This window comes from Ictalurus furcatus, chromosome 25 (assembly GCF_023375685.1).
Source record: "Ictalurus furcatus strain D&B chromosome 25, Billie_1.0, whole genome shotgun sequence".
Taxonomy (NCBI): Eukaryota; Metazoa; Chordata; class Actinopteri; order Siluriformes; family Ictaluridae; genus Ictalurus; species Ictalurus furcatus.
Genome location: NC_071279.1, coordinates 14,432,616 through 14,453,198, shown reverse-complemented (window position 1 = coordinate 14,453,198; position 20,583 = coordinate 14,432,616). Strand labels below are relative to the sequence as shown.

General features: G+C 39.6%; 1 protein-coding gene across 1 annotated transcript in view; it reads right to left on the bottom strand.

Annotated features, from left to right (window-relative positions):
- The window catches only part of cnksr3 (cnksr family member 3), a 56,606-nt gene that overhangs the window by 8,918 nt on the left and 27,105 nt on the right, over positions 1 to 20,583 (bottom strand). Inside the window, exons 4-17 of the mRNA XM_053614907.1 lie at positions 20,124 to 20,211; positions 17,225 to 17,266; positions 15,766 to 15,885; positions 15,595 to 15,654; positions 15,411 to 15,479; positions 13,778 to 13,924; positions 11,154 to 11,272; positions 10,609 to 10,802; positions 9,493 to 9,570; positions 7,540 to 7,828; positions 3,817 to 3,859; positions 3,541 to 3,666; positions 2,007 to 2,043; positions 1,645 to 1,814 (exon numbers count right to left, since the gene is read on the bottom strand). Coding sequence (XP_053470882.1) covers positions 1,645 to 1,814; positions 2,007 to 2,043; positions 3,541 to 3,666; positions 3,817 to 3,859; positions 7,540 to 7,828; positions 9,493 to 9,570; positions 10,609 to 10,802; positions 11,154 to 11,272; positions 13,778 to 13,924; positions 15,411 to 15,479; positions 15,595 to 15,654; positions 15,766 to 15,885; positions 17,225 to 17,266; positions 20,124 to 20,211 — 1,582 coding nt within the window. The remainder of the gene's footprint in view (positions 1 to 1,644; positions 1,815 to 2,006; positions 2,044 to 3,540; positions 3,667 to 3,816; positions 3,860 to 7,539; positions 7,829 to 9,492; positions 9,571 to 10,608; positions 10,803 to 11,153; positions 11,273 to 13,777; positions 13,925 to 15,410; positions 15,480 to 15,594; positions 15,655 to 15,765; positions 15,886 to 17,224; positions 17,267 to 20,123; positions 20,212 to 20,583) is intronic.

Sequence of the window (20,583 nt, the reverse complement as noted above, 5' to 3'; positions counted from 1 at the left end):
AAATCCTATTGAGCATCTGTGGGGCATCCTCAAACGGAAGGTGGGGGAGCACAAGGTCTCTAACATCCACCAGCTCCGTGATGTCATCATGGAGGAGTGGAAGAGGACTCCAGTGGCAACCTGTGAAGCTCTGGTGAACCCCATGCCCAAGAGGGTTAAGGCAGTGCTGGAAAATAAGGTGGCCACACAAAATATTGACACTTTGGGCCCAATTTGGACATTTTCACTTAGGGGTGTACTCACTTTTGTTGCCAGCGGTTTAGACATTAATGGCTGTGTGTTGAGTTATTTTGAGGGGACAGTAAATTTACACTGTTACACAAGCTGTACACTCACTACTTTATATTGTAGCAAAGTGTCATTTCTTCAGTGTTGTTACATGAAAAGATATAATCAAATATTTACAAAAATGTGAGGGGTGTACTCACTTTTGTGAGATACTGTATCTATCTATCTATCTCTCTATCTATCTATATCTCTCTATCTCTCTCTCTCTCTCTATCTATCTATCTATATATATATACAGATTGTATAGCTAGCTTATGTGACTAACTTGTTAGCCACTATGTTGCTAATTCAGTAGGCCTCCTCAGGTGAACCGATGAACTGAAGGATGAAGGAATACTGATGGATATCCCAATCACAATGCCTGCAGAGGTTTCTTTTTAGTTCAAACGCTGAGACAGGTCGTTGCAGTCGTAGCGGCCATCATCTTGAAGCCCAAATCACCTTCTCTGTCATGCAGTTATCCAAACAGCCAATCACGTGGCAGCAGTGCAATGCATACAATCATGCAGATACAGGTCAAGAGCTTCAGTTAATATTCGCATCAAACATCAGAATGGTGAAGAAATGTGATCTCCATGACTTTGACCATGGTTGTTGGTGCTAGACAGGCTGGATTGAGTTGTTTAGAAGCTGCTGATCTCCTGGGATTTTTATGCACACCAGTCTCTAGGGTTTACGCAGAATGGCTGCGAAAAACAACAAACATCCAGCGTGCAACAGCTGTTGAAAAGAGAGGTCAGAGGAGAATGGCCACTCTTTACAACCATGGTAAGGCGGTAAAGCATCTCAGAGCTCAGAATACAACAAATCTGGTTGCAGATGTGCCAGCAAAGTGGGTTTCACAACTGTCAAATAGATCACTCGGCCAGTTACACTGCCCAAGTATGCATGTGTGTGGTTGGTTGGTTAGATAGCAAGTGATGCTTGAAAATCTGCTCATTTGCTAAAAGCAGCACCAAAATTAGGCAGTTGAAAATTGGAAAAAACATCCAACAGCATGAATCCATATATATATATTAATACAAATTTTTGCTTTTGTGCCGATGGTATTACTGAAACAAAAGTTGTTTTTTTATTATTTTGTTGTTGTTGGTTTTTTTTTTTTTGCAGTGGCATTTCTGTTACGCTGGTAGACACTTCCCTGACTGAACAAGAAATAAAAGAAGCAAAATTTGGACACCATACATGTCTTGGCTCATCCGTTACATTTAGTGTATGTGAAAAATTGTGTACATTTCATGTCCATCTTTGACTGAAGTATTCCTTTAAAGAATCTTTCATTATTAAAAATGCTCCAGTGTTTAGTTGTATAAAGTGTAAACATGTTTCTACATCTAAAAACCACACAAGACTCACCAGTACATTTGTGTACCAGTACAGAGAACATCCCTTCAGCACGAACCAGTATTTCTTCCATTTATTCCTCAGGAAAGCTCGACTCTCTCTCTTTTTGTAGAGCCAGCCATGACAGTCCGCCTCACCCAGGTCCTTCACCGAGATCCTCCTCCGACTCATCCCGGCATCACCTGTAAGCCACAGACACCCACACATATATACACACATATATGTATATACATACAACTAACCATTCTGGTGTTAAGCAATAATTACAAATGTTGTTAACATCATGTCATCACAAGACATGTGAGGTTTTAAAGTGAATTCTGTATGACTGCTGATCATTTTTGTGTAACCAAGTATAAAGTTGATCTGCTTACCTTGACAAGTCGTAGTGGGAAAGTCTTGTTCAGGAAGCTTGAAGCAAGGACAAAGAATTTCAGAGGAAATAGAGGCTGAGAACGTGCCCGGAGCGACACAGCCATCAGCCCACACAACTCACACAGACAGGGTACAGTTTCAAGATCTCTCTCTTTCTCTCTATCACACACACACACACACACACACACACACACTTCCCCTCCTACAGACCTCAAGACTGAAAGCACACCAAGAGTGTTGCTGTGTGACCCTCTCTGTTTTAGCAAGCAACCATATGACACCTCTTGATGAACATTCAGACAGGGAGAACACTTACAGACTCCTGCATGTCACTCACTTCTGCAGAACTGACATTAAAGGACAAGAAGTTCTGCAAAGAAAGACATGAGGACCCACCATATTAAGCACACTATTCAAGTACACTGCAATTAAGTTCATTAAACTGTAAACATGTCTGAGGTTGTATCATGAGAGGATCTGAAAAACTATAAAACTAGCATTTAATTCCAGTTTTGTTTGCTCAACTACACAAAGAAACCTCCAAACTGCTTTGATTCAAAATTTATGATGACACGTCTAATAATGTAGATGAACTCGGTTTTGATTCAGATTACCTGAAGCCAACACTGGAATATGTGCAGTTTCCAGGAAGTGTAAAAAATCGCTTCCAGAAACACGTTAGTGCTCATTTTGGGTAACAAACACACAAACTCTGACACACTGAGCACCGCTTCACCTCTAGCATTTGGCGATTCACCAATGAATCGGTTCCGAGTCGATTGGGTGAGTCGATTCGTAAGCAGGAGTAACGAATCATTTTAACATTTTAACGTTTTTATTTTATTTTATTGTATTTATTTGCTTATTTCAATGACTTTCCAATATATAGGTTTTTGTTCTTGGATAGATTTCTCAACATAATTTCAACAAATAATTTTTTTTTTTTTTTTTTAAATATAAAATATTTTTGGTCCCTCAACAAATAATATTGCCAAACAAAATGTATACATCATTTATACATTAAGTTTGTTTTTTTTCCAGTCAAATCATTTTTAGGAAGCCCATTATATTATATCAGAGACGTTATGTTTATGTAACGTGTTAATATGGTGGAATCAGGGTTAAAAATGTCTGTTGCTTGTCAGTAAAACAATAAGGTGTTAGTATGCCTACCCATTTGTGAGACTTCATCCATCAACATCAACCCATCCATTTACCATAACGTTTATCCTACACATGGAGCCTAGAGCCTATCCCAGGGAACTCGGGCACCCTGGACATGGTGCCAATGCCAACCCATTGCACACTACAGACAATCTAGAGATGCCAGTCTGCCTACAACACGTCTTTAGATGGGGAGAGGAAACCGAATTACCCGGAGGAAACCCCCGAAGTACGGGGAGAACAAACCACAAACCAACAAAGTAGTGCAACTATTGCTTTACTTTTGAGATACACTCAACAACCAAATTATTAGGAATAATTAGGAATTTTCTCTCCAAACTGGCTGTAAAGAGTGATTATGTGACTTACCATAACCTTTCTGCCAGCTCGTATAAGTTTGTCCATTCTTCTCTGACTTCTCTCATCAACAATGCGATGCCACTTACAGAATTCACGCTCACTTGATGTTTTTTGTTTGTTTATAAATCCTAGAGTCTGTTATCCATGAAAATACCAGCCAATCAACAGTTTCGGAAATACTCACTCTGACCTGTCTTCAATTTCGTTTGCAAGCTGCAGGCTACATTTAATACATCATCTGTGTTTTGAAGGCTACTGTCTGTATGGAGTTTTGTACATTCTCACCTTGGTGACATGGGTTTCCTCTGGGTTCTGTGGTTTCCTCCTTCTGTCCAAAAATATTCAGATAAAGTGGTCACTCTGAATTACCTGTGGGTGTGATTGAGTGTGTGAATGTGTGTGTGTGTGTGTGTGTGTGTGTGTGTGTGCACATGGTGCCTTGCAATAGACTGTTTACTGGGGTGAATTCTTCGGCAATTCCTTTTCTTAAAAAATTTTTTGGGTTTCATGCATTATTTAGAGGAGTCACTCCTGTACTTTTCTTTTTTAAATATATAAATGCATCATTTAAAAAAAAATAATAATCTTGTTAAATCTAAAGCTAAGAATTTGTGTATCCAACAACAGTTTTAACCGAACAACTGTTTTATAACTATAAAACCTTTAATAGTTTTTTCACTTGTATTATATTTTGTTACTATACAAATGCAAACAGTGCTCTTGATTCTTTTAGGGAATATTTATATACACGTACAATATACAGTTTATATACAGTACAGTTCACCCAGCCTTTATATTCAACTGTTATTCACCTGACTAAACACTAGATGTCGCCGCTGAGCTACAAAAATAATGTGCTTTATCTGTTTGTACACCAGGTGTCGCTTCTGAGTCACAAGTGGAAAAGTATGCCACCAGTCCAGTTTAGTAGGTTTTAATCTTTATTAAATTGTATGGCCATGTAAACTAATGCACCATGTTTTCTCAGTAGTTTTCTGGATTAGTCCTTTTGCATAGAAGCGGAGCAGCATATTTTTGAGAGACGGTCAAAGCAACTTCAGATTAAAAGCTTAAAAATCATTACATATCCAGGATACGGATGTAACAAGTGTCGTGACATTTGACAAACTTTACAGCAACAAACTTTGAACTGACAGTGTAAATCTTTGTTGCTTATTTTTAAAGAGTTAAGTTTTGATTTATGTACTGAATGCTTTCTATGAACTGGCTAAACATTTCTGTTGTCTGATGTGTATAATTTATATCACTAACTGTGCCAGTTCAAAGCCCTCAATACATAAATCAATAGTTCAGCAAAAAAAAAAAAAAAAAAACCTACACAAATGAAACATGCCACTTAATACAAATGTAGTCAGTCAGTTAAAATATATTTGGTGCCTGAGGTTACTTCTTCAGTTTTGAACTGGCGCTATGAGGACAACGAAGCAAAAAACCCCAAAACAAAACAAAACAAAACAAAACAAAAAAAAGGCCAAATCCTATACTCTTTCAGTTTAGTTCAGTTATTTAATGTACATTCATTTTTGGCTGAATTATGGTTTTAATAATAAAACGAATTGACCATTGCTAGAGATAAACCCTCAGCATTTCTTCGAGCCACTTCGAATTGAAACAGCACAGAAGTCACGTATTTTAAAAAAATCTATCATTAAAACTATTTACATCTTCAGACACCTTCTGGCATGCTGAATACACTCTCCATAGCTTATTGTACATAACCAGTGGCAAGACATTTTAGAATTGAGGTACATGCATAAAATAATAAAATAATAATACAGTTTATGCATAAAATATTTTTTTTAAGGGGAAACCACAAGCAAAACAGAAAAAATGCTCAGTGAATACAAACAAACAAACAAAAAATTAAATAATGTATTCATTAAAAACGATACACTCCACCTACACAGGGTAAGATGGAATGAATTTAAGACCTGACTCATTATCTTTCTCAAAGAAAAATACTTTTCTCAATAACTAAAAGAGGCTCCTGTGCATGTTGATAAGTTTTTTTTAAAACAATGGTCCATATGGCATTAAATACAGCAGATGGAATGGTGGAAAGCTCTTAAAGGAACGGTTCATAGAAAAGTCTGATTCAGTCAGTGTTCCCTCTTTTTAAGTTTTTCACTTGAGTTACAAAACTGATAGCTAACAAATAACGAAATCTGTCTAACCCAAAATCTTTTCTGTAAATAGCTGATTCAAACCACATCCACTTCTTCAGTGATATCACACACACAGACCTGGTGATATGGTTCAGCAAACAGTGTGACTTCCTGTGATCTATACACATGAATAAAACGTGGCTGAACACTGTAGTGTAAATGGTGTCAATCGTCTTGGAAACCTGGAATAACTTTTTCTTTAGTTCAGACTGGTATCACTTTGCCCTCTGGGCTTCCTCTGTTAAACGTCTGAAGGCGAGCTTGTAATGAAAAGCTGTAAGTGATGCAAATGTCAATATGAAGATTGAGGCATGTATTTACGCATAACATTTGGGTGAGGCTAGGCCAATAGGCAAAAGTCAGATGCCAAATATATCTTGGCTGTAGGGGTGTAACACAATGCTACTATAGTGCCCTCCACTAATATTTTCACTCTTGGTAAATATGAGGAAAGAAGGCTGTGAAAATGGTCTTTATTGTTTAACCTTTTGATCTTTTGTTCAAAATATTCACAAAAATCCTCTGCTCTCATGGATATCAAACAATTGCAAACACAACACAGGTTTATCCAAAAAAAAAATCTTTGTAAAATATCAGTGTGCAACAATTATGGGCAGCCCTATGAATTCATATGAGAAAAATATATTTGAAGTATATTCCCATTGATATTTTACATTTCTTTTAGTACACCTGGATGACTAGGAACAGGAAATTGTTCAATCATGACTTCCTGTTTCACAGGGGTATAAATATGAGGTAACACGTAGGCCAGATTCCCTTAGTCATTCATAACAATGGGTAAAACCAAGGAATATAGCTGTGATGTGCAGCAAAAGGATATTTCCACCATCAGGGCAATAATTAAAAAGTACCAGTCAGCTGGAAATGCTATGAATCAACCTGGAATTGGATGTGTGTGTATATCGTCTCAACGCACTGTGAAGAGGATGGTTCAAGTGGCCAAAAAATCTCCAAGGATCACAGCTGGAGAATTGCAGCAGTTAGTTGTGTCTTGGGGTCAGAAAGTCTCCAAAACTACAATCTGAAGTCACCTACATCACCACAAGTTGTTTGGAAGGGTTTCAAGAAAAAAAGCCTCTACTCTCATCCAAAAACAAACTCAAACATCTTCAGTTTGCCAGACACTACTGGAACTTCAAATGGGATCGGGTTCTAGGATCAGATGAAACCAAGACAGAGCTTTTTTTTGCAATAAACACCAGAGGTGGCACAAAGTATTGACTAAAAGGGTGCCAGTAATTGTTAATAAATGCCAATAAGATATTTTTTGGATAAACCTGTGTTTTGTTTGTAATTCTTGAGTATTTTTGTGATTTTTTAAACAAAAGATCAAAAGGTTAAATAATAAAGACAATTTTTCACAGCCTTCTTTACTCATATTTACCAAGGGTGCCAATATTAGTAGAGGGCACTGTATCTGTGCATCAGACAACTAAAAAAAAAAATACACTTATCGTTTGGGTTTGTACCTGCCCATGCATTTTTAAACAAATTTAGTTGGCTCTATATCTCAAAATATAAACAAACCAGAAGCCTAGTTTAAACCATTGCATCCTTGACCAGGCAGTTACTAAGGATGAATGAATGAAAGCATCGCTGTAAATGTATCGTTCATCCACATTTGGCTGATTCACGTCTCTTGGCTTAGGGTAAGCATTATGTGAATTTGCCTTTTTCCTCACATCGCTCTTTTAACACTCAATCATAAATATAAAAATATAACATTCCATTATTATGAAATAATAATACTGAGTGTAGATGAATGAAGTCATGAGACACTCCTCCTCACAGCGTTTATCAGTGTGTGAAGAGCTTCAGTCGAGCGAACCAGGCGCTGAGAGACGAAGGCTCTGAGGACCTCTTGGAGGAGCGCGTGGTCCGACTCTTGCGGCGTGTGGTGTCTCGGTACAGCACGGTGGCGCTGCTGTGCAGCTCGGCATTGATGAAGCACTGACTGCCGCGGATGTGGTCAACCCCACGCAGGAGCTGCTTCTCACTGGCCGGCCGGTACGGCACGGGAAAACACGGGGCTTCTTCAGCGATCGGAGGAATTCGCTCATTACTCATGTACATGCGCATCACGTCTTCACCTGAGACAGAAATGACAGATGATGAGACTATTACATATCGAGTCCACTATCAAGTAGGATAGTACAGTCGAGTGCTACTGCAGAACGTTTATGTCGTGTGTCGAAATCTTAATTCTGATTGGTCAGAAGGTATTGATAAATTTTCTATAACAGCACCTCTGATAATAATAATCCAAATCACAGGTTTATACTAATATGCTCATTCTAATACATTACCATCATTTCAATAGTAACTTACACAGGGACATGAATGGTGGACGCACCACACAATCTAAAGCCAATAATAACGTTTTCTGTCAGAATATGCTAATTTAACATTTATGGAAGGAGTCTCCAGTGTCAGCCACTCCATGACACAGGAGTTTGCACTCTCTGATATCTTAGTATCAGATCATGACCTTTTTTGACTTATTAATTCAAAAGAGGTAAAAAAAAAAAAAAAAACAAGCAGCAGGTGAGATAAACGCAAGTTTACCTTTCTTTTATCGCTAGCTAGCTGGCTAGATAATACCATAGTTAATTGGTTGGCTGATGTAGGACTTTCCAGTCTAGAGAATCACATTGACATTGTTGTGTACCAGCAGATAGAGTAAGTAGAGCCGGAGATCCGATTTCTCTTTTGATAAAACGATAATAAGATAAAATAAGATGAATGTTATATGAGTTCAAGGCTTATGTTGAATATCCAAGACAAGATCAAAACAAAATAGACTCAGGACCAAGAGATGAACCGTGATTAACAGGCAGAAGTCCATCCATCCATCCATTTTCTGCTTATCTTACACAGGGTCCGTGGGGAGCCTGGAGCCTATCCCAGGGAACATCCTGGATACGGGGCCAGCCCAACTGCAGTGCACAATCGCACACTACGGAAAATCTAGAGATGCTAATCAACCTACAACACATGTCTTTGGACTGGAGGAGGAAACCCGAGTACTCTGAGAAAACATGGGGAGAACATGTAGATGCCACACACACGGTCTTAGGGGGGGATTGGGGGGTATCCGGAGGTACGAGGCAAGCGTGCTAACCACTAAGTGTCAATGGAAAACAATCAAATAAATCAGTTATATACCTTGGCCTTGTTCCATTAAAAACTGAGCACTAGCATAACATTCCCTTATCTTTCACTAAATATAATGCATCATGTTTCTGGGTGTGTTACCCATTAAGGTTCTTCACAAGTAACCAGAAGGTTGTGAACTCTATTTACTGTTGAGCAAGTTCCTTAACCGTAACCGTTTTTCTTTTCTGACATAGTGCATCACTGACAATAAACAAATAGCAGCATGTCAAACACAATCCCATACTTCCTACGTTTTTCTGTATTATATGCTCTCATAGCGGTTTCTTTTCTTTCGTTCACTGCCAGTGGATCTGGATCAGGATTGCTGGACATTGTTTTAAAGGTGCATGTTTGAAAGTGTTTCTAGATCTCGAGCAATCATAGACTGTAATATTTTCCATCACAACTAACACTGGTATAACCTCCAATCCACCTGCTGAGGCGTACACGTGGACTGGATTTGGCCTGACTTTTATGTTGCTTCGGGTAAAATAGTTTTCCAAATGATTACATCAATAAACGGAGGGAATAGGAAGCAGCTGTGCTCCGTGTGGAAGAGCGCTGAGGGGACGCATTTCTGTTCGCTGTTTGCGCTTACCTTTCCTTCCAAACGCCCAGGGGGAATCAGACAGGCCCACGCACGTGTCTGCAGGCATAGACACGGGCCGCGGCTTCCCTGCAGCGTGCGCACACACACACACACACACACACACACACAGCCATAATTAGCCCTGATTAGTGCAGTTACAAACACATAAATCTCACAATGCAATCACTGTGCTGATATCAGGCCCACATTTTTCATGCACATTAAGATATTGTTAAGATATTGTTTTATTTAAGCTATGCCTGTGGCAGATTTCTGTGTTTGCTCAAGTGAATTAGAGTCAATTCACACAGAATGCAATAAGTCAAAATGTCACGTATACAAGTGCAGAAAATTTATTAAATAAAGTGCAAAAACAAAACAATCAAACAACATAAAGGATGTACGCGATACTACGGCACGCACAACAACAGAAACTTGACAACCAGATGCTGAAAAACTAGAATTTATATAGGGGTGCTGCTGATGCATAATGAGACGCAGGTGAGAGTGATTAGTGAGACATGTGACGTGCAAGGGGTTGACGGGAAGTGTAGTTCTGTGCCCTTGTGGCGCTAACGTGACACAAATTTATCTGTGAAATTGATATATTTTGCATTCAAGCTCTAAAAACAAGCACCATGCAAGCAACAACAACAACAAAAAAAGAAATACAAAGAATACAATATTTAAGGTTACATTTGACATTTTTCTATTTTTAAAAGTTAGACCTGAAAAGGTCTGCCGTATGTGTGAAAACGCAGAAAAATAAAACCTTTCAAATAAAGAGAGTTAATTAGATCTCTCGTCTATAAAGACATACTTATAGCCTACTTTTGGAGATAATACAAAACAAGACAAATGATGGAATTCACATGTTTATAAAAACATGCAATATTCATCAAAATATCAATAATATAAAGTAAGTATATAAAAGACAACATAAGCAATAAAATAAATAATAGATAAAGGTTCTTAGCCTATTTATTTGAATTGGTATTATTATTATTATTTATAATTATTAATTAAAAGTCCTAGCACCTGGTGTTTGCGGTTGAGGAAAGTCTGAGGTATGTTAGTTACATGTTATTGAAGCTGAACAGGTGTTTGTGTGTTTGTGGCTCTGACCTCTGGAGGGCGTGCGCTGGCGTAGTCGGGCCTGCGGGATGACGATTTCTGGAGGAGAGATGCTGACGTTGGGTTTGCTGACGTAGTCTATGAGATTAGAGCGCCGTCTAGAAGCTCGGTCCAGGGACGAGTTAGGGGATTCAGGTGCTTTTTGCCTCATTCTGACCTGTGGACATGCGGCGTCCTTCATATCCCTGTACAGACAGCCCGAACGTGATTTAGCGATACATTCCTGTATATACTTCTTACTATACACTGTACACTATAATATAATGTACTCTAGCATACAATATTATGTAATATAAGATATGATCATTTATAGAATATGTTGATTCAAGAACTATCTACTATTCTACAACAATACATGTAACTGGAAGTGGATAAAATGTATGACGTTGTTCTTTAATAAATCAAAAAATATATCATTAGCAACGGTATATTGCTGTGGTATAAGAGGAATAAAAACGTTTTGGGATGTCAGACTGCATCACACCACCCTGTCATGGATTATTTTCCTATAACCAAGTCATCAAGCAGACACTCACCGTGGCGTGTAGGGCACAGCTGGAGGTGGGGGTAAGTACAGGTCCAGAATAGCTGGCTTCTCTTTCTTTGCAGAGCTTTCGACACTGGACGAGTGAGCAGCATGGCCAGGAGGATCGCTCTACGATGAACAGAAAAACATGCATGAGACCACAATTTCGCAAAAACAAAGATTCGATCAGCGTCCTGCTCTGTTTCAGCCATAAAGGGTTCAAAACCACAGCATTCTTCTTACCCTAAATATAGTCGATCTCTCAGGACATGTTTGATGTCCAACATTTCTACGAAAAGCTTACATGTACTTGCATTATTGTGTAAACTGCACCATCACCAACAGTTGTTTAGGTAGTAACACCATTTCTACATCAACAACACAATTAGAAAATGTTCATATTAAAAAATTACTATAACTGCAAACGGATAACGAGTACAACGTGTGGTTCTTTAATTCAAATAACTGTGGAATAAGAGGAATAAAACAGTCTTAAAGCCCAGTGGGACTTGCTATTGTTGGACAATAATGAACTCTGGGACGGTACCAGGTATTCGTGCTTGACATCAGGCCACATCACACCACCTTGTTGTGTGATTATTGTCCTATAACCACACCCTTCCCAGTTTTATTGGTTTACTGGGAGATGACAATAGTGGTGGAGATCCCATCCATGAGTTTCTGTGTCACTGTGCATACAGAAAGTGTGTGTGTGTGTGTGTTTGTGGTTGGAGATTCTGAGAAGCTGGTTTCTCAGTTCGAACACCACCTCAGTGTGCTACAACTGGGTTGTGGTGCAAAGTTTGACCTTTTCAAATAAAGGTGTGTGAGGAGCGTGTGCGTATGGAGAGCACTAAACCGAGCTTAATAAAATCAACAGACTCCTGACATTTAGAGCCGAAACTCAATCAGGGTTAAACGCACATCCTGAAGTGAAGGAACCCGCCATCGCTCCAACACACACTCCCATTGTGTACATGCATTATGAGTCTACTGAAAGCGCATTCACGTGGGTGAGGCAGAGAGACTGCATAAGTGTGGGAGTTCATGGTGTTCAAGGGTCTGGCTGTTTTTTTGTGCAGCGCGCTACGAAAGCCCCTCGTTAGCTTCCATCTGGGTGATAAGGTGATTTCTGTTCTCATGCCAAAACCAAAACAATGAAGCGACAGACACAAAATGTATATTATATCAACATATGACAGGATGAAAGACTCAATTATAGTGTGCACTAATTCCCTAAAACATGTTACAGGTATGTGTGTATCAAATCACATACTATAATATTTGTCATCATTTCCTATTGATACCTATTGAACAACAGAAGAAAATAATATGTGGAGCGCCAGGTACCTGTCATAACCTACTTTACAGTATGTAGTGAAAGGGGCGGAGCCATCAGAGGCTGCTGTGGTTTATGATTTTCTAAATAGCCAACGTGCTGTTTGAGAACGTCAGTAAACCGCAGATGCCAACTATAAACACTTACAAGGTATTTAACTGGAAATCTGGGGTTTTACAATTAGTATTCGTTCCTGTGGAAGCTTTTCTGGTGCATGTCAATGACATCAGGAACCACACAGTGACCTGGCCTTTTAGCTTCCCTTTTCCGAGGTACATGGGGGTATGGTTTAAGGAAATAGTGCACAACACGATCTGAAACCAACTGTTAGGAAAAGGCAACTATTTAGAGCATTTACATACCGTTTCCCAGTTACATTTTTAATTGAAGAATAATGTGAGCATCAGTCTGACTCGTAAACCTGTGCGTGCACTAGCAAGCAGCTAAGCCACAAGTAAACCTTCATTTCCTACTTTCATTTCCTAACTACTTATTATTTTTATTTCATGAAAATGAGTTAGGATGCTATAATGCAACACTATACGCTAAATTTCCCAACCGGAATGGTAGCCTGACGTTCCCTGTATTCTCGACTCTTCTCAAGAACTTCCTTCTTACATTAAGTTCCCATTCGTCGGGGTTTGGTTTGTAAAAGCAGATCAAATAAAACCCTTGTCTTTTCTCCTTGTCTTTACTGCAGTATTAAAACATACTTTAAACAAAAACAATGCAGTGATATGTATAACAGTAGCCTGAATATAATTTTCCTACTGCCAGTTATCGAAACTTGAAACAGCTGGGCAGGCCACGCCCACAAGAGACAACGATAACACTCAGTACATGCTCACAGGAGACAAACCTGGAGTAGCTTACAAGGATAAACCAGCAGACTCTCTGTAAACATGCTGTATATTGGAGAGGAATACTCGGTGTAATATTGCTTTTCATCCTTTTTATTTATTTATTTATTTATTGTTCCTGGCATGTTTTTGGCAGATGTGAGGAAACCGGAGATCCTGGAGAAACCCACGTGGGCACGAGGAGAACACGCACAGAAACTCGACACAGACTGTAACATGAGCTCAGGATTGAACCAGGGACCCTGGAGCTGACGACGTTACCCACTGTGTCACCTTGTATTACTAAATTACGCAAGCTTACATTTCAGGTGCAAGGTCTGTTCTGAGTTAGTCAACATCACATACACTCTATATAACACTAGTCTATTGGACTGGGAAATACAAAAACCTAATCTATAAACCTAATCTATCACGGCTATTATCAGTAATAATGACCTGCACAGCCGGAGGCCTCCAGCGCAGGTTCTTCAGTGGAGCAGGAGTGAAGTTGCCGGTTCCTGAAGGCCTCTTCTTCAGCGTGAGCAGCACACTGTGTGGCTTCTCCTTCATTTTGGACACGAGGTTCTTCAAATGCCAGCCCACCTGAGACACACCACAACACCTATCTAAGAATCTGGAATTGTGCAGACAGACCACCAGCAATGACACAATCGGAGAGATCAACATAAAACACAAATCGAAATATTTAAGTCAGCATAGAGTAGAGTAAAGGAAGTGCAAACATCCTACAATCGGTGCCAGAAGATTTGCTTCTTCAGGATTTGGTGCTACAAGTCTAATGAGGCTAACAAATAAAGGAAGCTGTTCGGTGGCTCAAACAGATCTGCTTATTGAGTTTGTGACATCACAGCACTAAAAACAATAGTGATGGCCATGTGGTGGCCCGCACAAAAGGACAGACGGCAGAAGTGTATGTTTTCGAAAGAAAAGGTTACAACTTTTCTAGCATGTATTTAGGGGAAGCATGACACTGAAGAAACATCCATCCATCCATTTTTTGTACTGCTTATCCTACCCAGGTTCACGGCAAGCCTGGAGCCTATCCCAGTGGACTCGGGGCACGAGGCGGGGGACATCACGGATGAGGTGGCAACCCATCGCAGGGCACAATCGCACACACTACAGACAATTTGGAAATTATCCTACAACGCATGTCTTTGGACTAGGGAAGGAAACTGGAGTAGTGGATCCCTAGTATCAAATATCACAACCATCTATCACTATTTTGCAGCATATGCACTACCGGTCAAAAGTTTACACACACTCATTCTTCATTTTAATTTTTTTCCCAAATTTTAGAATAATAATAAAGTTATCAAAACTCTGGAGTAACACAAATGGAACTATGGGAATTATGCTGTGATAAAAAATCCTAAATAAATCAAAATAATTTAGTATTTTATCATCTTCAAAGTAGACGCCCTTTTTGCCTAGAATTTCCAGAAATGTATTCTTGGCGTTTTCTCACCCGATTTCTTGAGGAATTTCCCTGAGATGCTTTTTATACCGGATTAAAGGAGTTCACACCGACGCTGGACTCTTTCGGAAACTCGCTGCTTTTCGGAATATTTCGCTCCGAGTCGTCCATTTAAATAATAATTTTTTTGTAAATAAAATGTTCGTTTTCTAATGAAAGAAATGAATATGTTGGCACGATTATAATTTGTCTACAACACCGATTTCACACATTTAATCACACACCTTCAGATCAAAAGCTTTTTAAGATCATGACAAACATTTCAGTCGAGTGTCTCCAAACTTTTGAACGGTAGTGTGTGATGATTTAGATTGACCTATAAGATTCCATTACTTGTTAGCTACTTTAACCTTGTAACTCCACTGAAAAAAAAATGATGCGCTGGGATACCAAAAATCTGCTTAATTTGGGGTAACGAGGAAAACTGTATACGTTATTTTTAGCCAAACTGTTCGTTTAACTGCACTGTGATAAACCAATAGTGATAAAACAGAAATTTCACAAAATTATCTTATCAGTTCCGAGCTCTGCACATTTTCTTTCTTGGACCCCCTTTTTGTTTATCAGCGTGAGAACTTTTGAGTGACTGACCACCGTCTGCTGGTTGACCCGCACCACCTCGTCACCGGCGTGGATGCGTTGAGTTCTGTCTGCTGGAGACTGCACAGAGAGAACGAGGCTTGTGTTAAGATTCACCTGCAGCTGGATGACAACAGAACAAGTCACAGCTGGGAGGAAACTCTGATCTGATCTGAGATGGTACAGTTTCACTCACATTTTCGGTGGTTCCAGTGATCACATGCAACCCATCGTATGTGGATTTGATGTACATCCCCTATGAAAAAAGCACACGATAAATCAGTTAAACTGCTGTTGCAATTAGAACAATGCTCTCTGGAATAACCGTAATGCGTCGAATGTGTGTGTTGCGTCAGGAGCCACTTACCAACCCCTCTTCTGGTTTGACATCAGTGATGTGGACCTCCTCCAAACAGGTAGTGCGGCTCTTCAAGGGGTCAAAGGTCGTCCTCCTGGTCGCCTCACAGACTTCAGTTAAAACACGAGCCTGAGAGGAACAGCCATCTTTATTATAAACCAGGAAAATGGAGAAATATACTGAAAAACACACGCCATTATTTAGTTCATTTTACTATTTATATTTGTTCGTATTTCTTGTTTTGAAAGCATTAGCCAATCAAAAATCATTTAAATAGTACACAAGTATGTGACTTGTTTTTCTGCTCTAAATCTGCTATAAAAACCTCTACAGCAGAGACACATCAGTTGAGGCTTGGTCAGAAACGCTAATAGAGGACCACTGGGACAGGAATCACGCTGCCCCTTGCTTGGGGGAGGAGCAGAGGACAGGACAGTTAAGTGTTGCTAGATTGGATTAGAAGTATATTTGAAAATAGAGTATTTGAAAATACTCCGCAGCCACCGATATCTTGTTTTATAGCAAATGATCAGAATTCAATTTAAAACATTTAAATGTAATAAATTTAACAAATTTAACACAAAAACTGTAAGGGTAAACAGTTTGTCAGAACGTCTCTCCCTTTTCCAATGCCTGAATTTTTTTTAGTCTACATTCAGGCTGACCTGCCAACTCTGGTTAATGATATTAGCTCTTCTGTGTGAGACTTGTTAGCAACAGAAAAAAAGACCTGCTGTATTGAACACAACTGAACAAAGGTACATTTAAAACCACTCAAAACAAGCTGCTAGACTGTATGCTGAATAACTATACGTTGTCAACTTTGTCTGTTATGGGGTTACTCTACAAATTCATGAGACAGAAGCCTATAGCTTAAGCCAAGTGTGCAACTTAATTTTGTTTGAGGCTATGTCATTCGTAATGTTCTCCTGCCCCACCAAAATCTATGGTCACGAGCCACTGTTGAGACACATTGTTAAGGGAAGCTGACATTGCTTTGTTTGGCTCCATGGGACACTGCAGCTAGGGTTCGTTTGAACAATAGTCTGCAATTCTCCGCCTTTCTGGATCTATTTAAACATGCACAATCAGTCAGACGTGTAAAAAAATAATGTGCACCTGGAATCTCTGGAATGTCGGGTGCGTTCAAAGGTTATCTATGGTGGGAAAGTTGAACTAAATCTGAATCGAGAGTTGTGTCCATCGAGGACGTGAGGGACATCAGACATCAGTTATGTAACACAGGATACCCAGGCACAGGCGTGAGGAAAACATCCTACTTCTATGCTGATTAAACAATACAGCCGGACACACCTTCGTGTTCAGCTTCACCTTTTCGAGAACGGAGGATGATTCTTTTAATATGGGATCGGCAATGACTTATATAGTATACACTACGGATGTGTTGAGAGATTAGGCTGAAAAACACTGGAGTATCCCTTTAATAAGGAAGAGCTGTTCCACTTACCACTTCCAGTATCTTCTCCTCCATTTCATACACAGCACAGTCCTAGAATTAAAGACAGAATCTCTAATGAGCCTCCACGTCACTGCATAGGTCCCACAGGAGGGACATGAGGAATGATAAACACATGAACAAATTATCAAAAGCAAACAAATGGACACCGGAATCTCTCATGCGCATTTAAAGGTGCAATAGTCCATCTTCTTTTATTCCTTACTTGTACAAATAACCTGAAGGCAGTTTTTGTGTATCTCATACTAAATTGTTTCAGAAGTAAAAAACAAAATCTAAGCTCAAACAAATCCAACCTGAGTAAACACAAAATGCAGTTTTTAAATGATAATGTTATTTATTGAAGCAAAAAAGGTCTTACCCAGGAACACACTATGCCAGAGTTGAAAGAAATTCCAGAAATGATGAGGAAGAAGGTGAATGAAATACATCAGTCTGGGAAGGGTTACAAAGCTATTGTGAAAGCTCTTTGACTCCATAGAACCACAGTGAGAGCCATTATCTTCAAATGGAAAAACTTAGCACAGTAGTGAACCGTCCCAGAAGTGACCGACCTTCCAAAATTCCTCCAAGAGCACAGCAACGACTCATCCAGGAAGTCACAAAAGAGCCAAGGACAACATCAGAGAACCTACAGGCCTCTCTTGCATCAATAAAGGTCACTGTTCACTATCACAAAGACACTGGGAAAAAATGGCATCCATGGAACAGTGGCGAGGTGAAAACCACCGCTAACCCAGAAGAACATTAAGGCTTGTCTGAAGTTTGCCAAAACACACCTTGATGATCCTCAAATCTTTCGGGAGAATGTTCTGTGGATTGATGAGTTGAAAGTGGAACTCTTTGGAAGACAGGGGTCTCGTTACATCTGGCGTAAACCAAACACAGAATACCACAAAAAGAACATCATATTATGGTCAAGCATGGTGGAGGTAGTGTGATGGTGTGGGGATGCTTTGCTGATTCAGGGCCTGGGTAACTTGCAAGAATTGAGCTTAACATGAATTCTGCTCTCTACCAGAAAATCGTAAAGGAGAATGTCCGGTCTTCAGTCTGTAATTTGAAACTCAAGCGCAACTGGAATATGCAGCAAGACAATGATCCAAAGCATAGGAGTAAGTCCACCTCTGAATGACTCAAAAAAAAGCTAAATTAAAATATTGGAGTGGCCTAGTCAAAGTCCTGACTTGAACCAATTGAGATGCTGTGGCAGGATCTTAAACAGGCAGCTCACGCTCGAAAACCCTCCAGTGTGTCTGAACTAAAGCAGTTCTGCAAAGAAGAGTGGGCCATAATTCCACCAGAGAACTCTGAAATTCTGATCTCCAGTTATCAGAAGTGTTTATTATTGCTGCTAAAGGTGGCATAACCACATTTTAAGTTTAAGGGGGAAATGAGTTTTTCACATGGGTGATAGTTGTTAGCTAACTTTTTTTTTCTTCAATAAAAAAAAATCAAAAATCAAAACTGTATTGTGTGTTTACTCAGGTTGCCTTTGTTTGATGTTGCATTTCGTTTGAAGATCTAAAAATATTTAGTATGAGATATACACCAAAACTGAAGAAATCAGGATGGGGCAAATACTTTATTTTTTTTTAGCAAAAAATTTATTAGGTCGCTGAGAAAACCTGTTTGGAAGACTGATCTCCAGGCCAGAAGGCTTGTTTGTGTTTGGATGCACCTCCTGTCAGTCATTTTATAGACAAAAAAAGGCTAATCTTCCCTAATGCACCTTTAAATCTTTACAATATATGATATGCATCCTAATATTGAGACTCTGGTATCCAACTGGCAATGTTATAAATATGTTATTTATATGAGATATCAGCATGCATTGTTTGGAAAACAGCAGTCCAGGTTAGTTGCCATGCTTAGAGAGTTTAGAGCGATGAAATGATATGAATATTCAGTAGGATGCATAGTATGGGTTAATGCAATATCACAATGCTCGGTACATCATTATTGCTTATACCTTCCCAATTTTCAAACAGGATTACTCAACGCAACAATGTTTTGTTAGGGAAACTTCTACATTTCTTTTATATAACTGACTTGTTCAGAGTAATGCTCTTAACCTTCTTTCCACATTGTGTGTTTGCGCTCTAAAAGTAAAAGTAGGCAAACCTGTGTTAAAAATCTTATTGCATATACACCACGTGGCCAAAAAGTATATGAACACCTGACCATCTCACCCATATGTGCTTTTTAAACATCCCATTCCAGGTTTATTCCACCTGCTGTTACAATAAGCTCCACTCTTCTGGGAAGCCTTTCCACTAGATTTTGTAGCGTGGCTGTGGAGATTTGCCCCAGCATTAGTGAGGTCAGGCACTGATGTTCGACGAGGAGGCCTGAAGTGCAGTTGGTGTTCCAGTTCATCCCAAAGGTGTTCTGTGGGCTCTGTGCAGGACACTCGAGTTCTTCCACTCCAACCTGGCAAACCATGTCTTTATGGACCTCACTGTGTACACAGGTGACATGCTGGAATAGGTTTGGGCCTCTTAGTTCCAGTGAGGGGAAACTGTAACGAGATTCTATATCAGTGGTGACCAAACCTCTTCCTTGGGCTCTACCTTCCTGCAGTTGAACAAGAACTTCTTAAGGCAATAATTATATGGTCAGGTGGGCATGATTAGGGTTAGAGCTTTAGCAAGGTAGATCTCCAAGGAACAGGATTAGTAACTACTGTCCTATATAAGTGTGTGATTCCAACATTGTTGCAACTGTTTGGGGAAGGGTCCACATGGGTGTGATGGTCAGGTGTCCACATACTTTTGGCCATATGGTGCATTTAGTATATTTTATCTTGTGAGGTTGTAATGTTAAAGACTATCTGAGATGTCTTCATGTACTTTATACAGTGTGTATAGACAGAGTGCAGGCTGCAGACCTTCTGCACAGTGGTGGTGAGTTCCAAACACAGCTGGATGATCCTGTTCTTGATGGAGGTGAAGTCACTGATGCCTCTCAGAGGTGTCCTGACAGAGGAGAGAACAGATAAGGTCTAATCCGTACCAAGGAGGAACACCCGTAGGCATGGCCTCTGTGCCTATCAATCTAATCAGGGAGCCTTGCCCAATGTCACTGTAAAGGAGGTGTGACCTCTGTCCCTGTCAGTCTCAGTGAACGTGGCATGGCCTCTGTTCCTATCAATATTAGTAAATACTTGTTCGGCTTAGTAAAGGAGACGTGGTGTCAACGTCTATCAGTTACGTCAGTCACAGTTAAGTAGCTGTGGCCTTTGCATCTGTCAATTCAAATCGGTCAGTTCAGTGCTCTTTGTTCTTCTTTCAACATTTTCTTTTTGGTGATAAAAGACTCTAATTATCTGCATCTTTAGAGCTACAAAT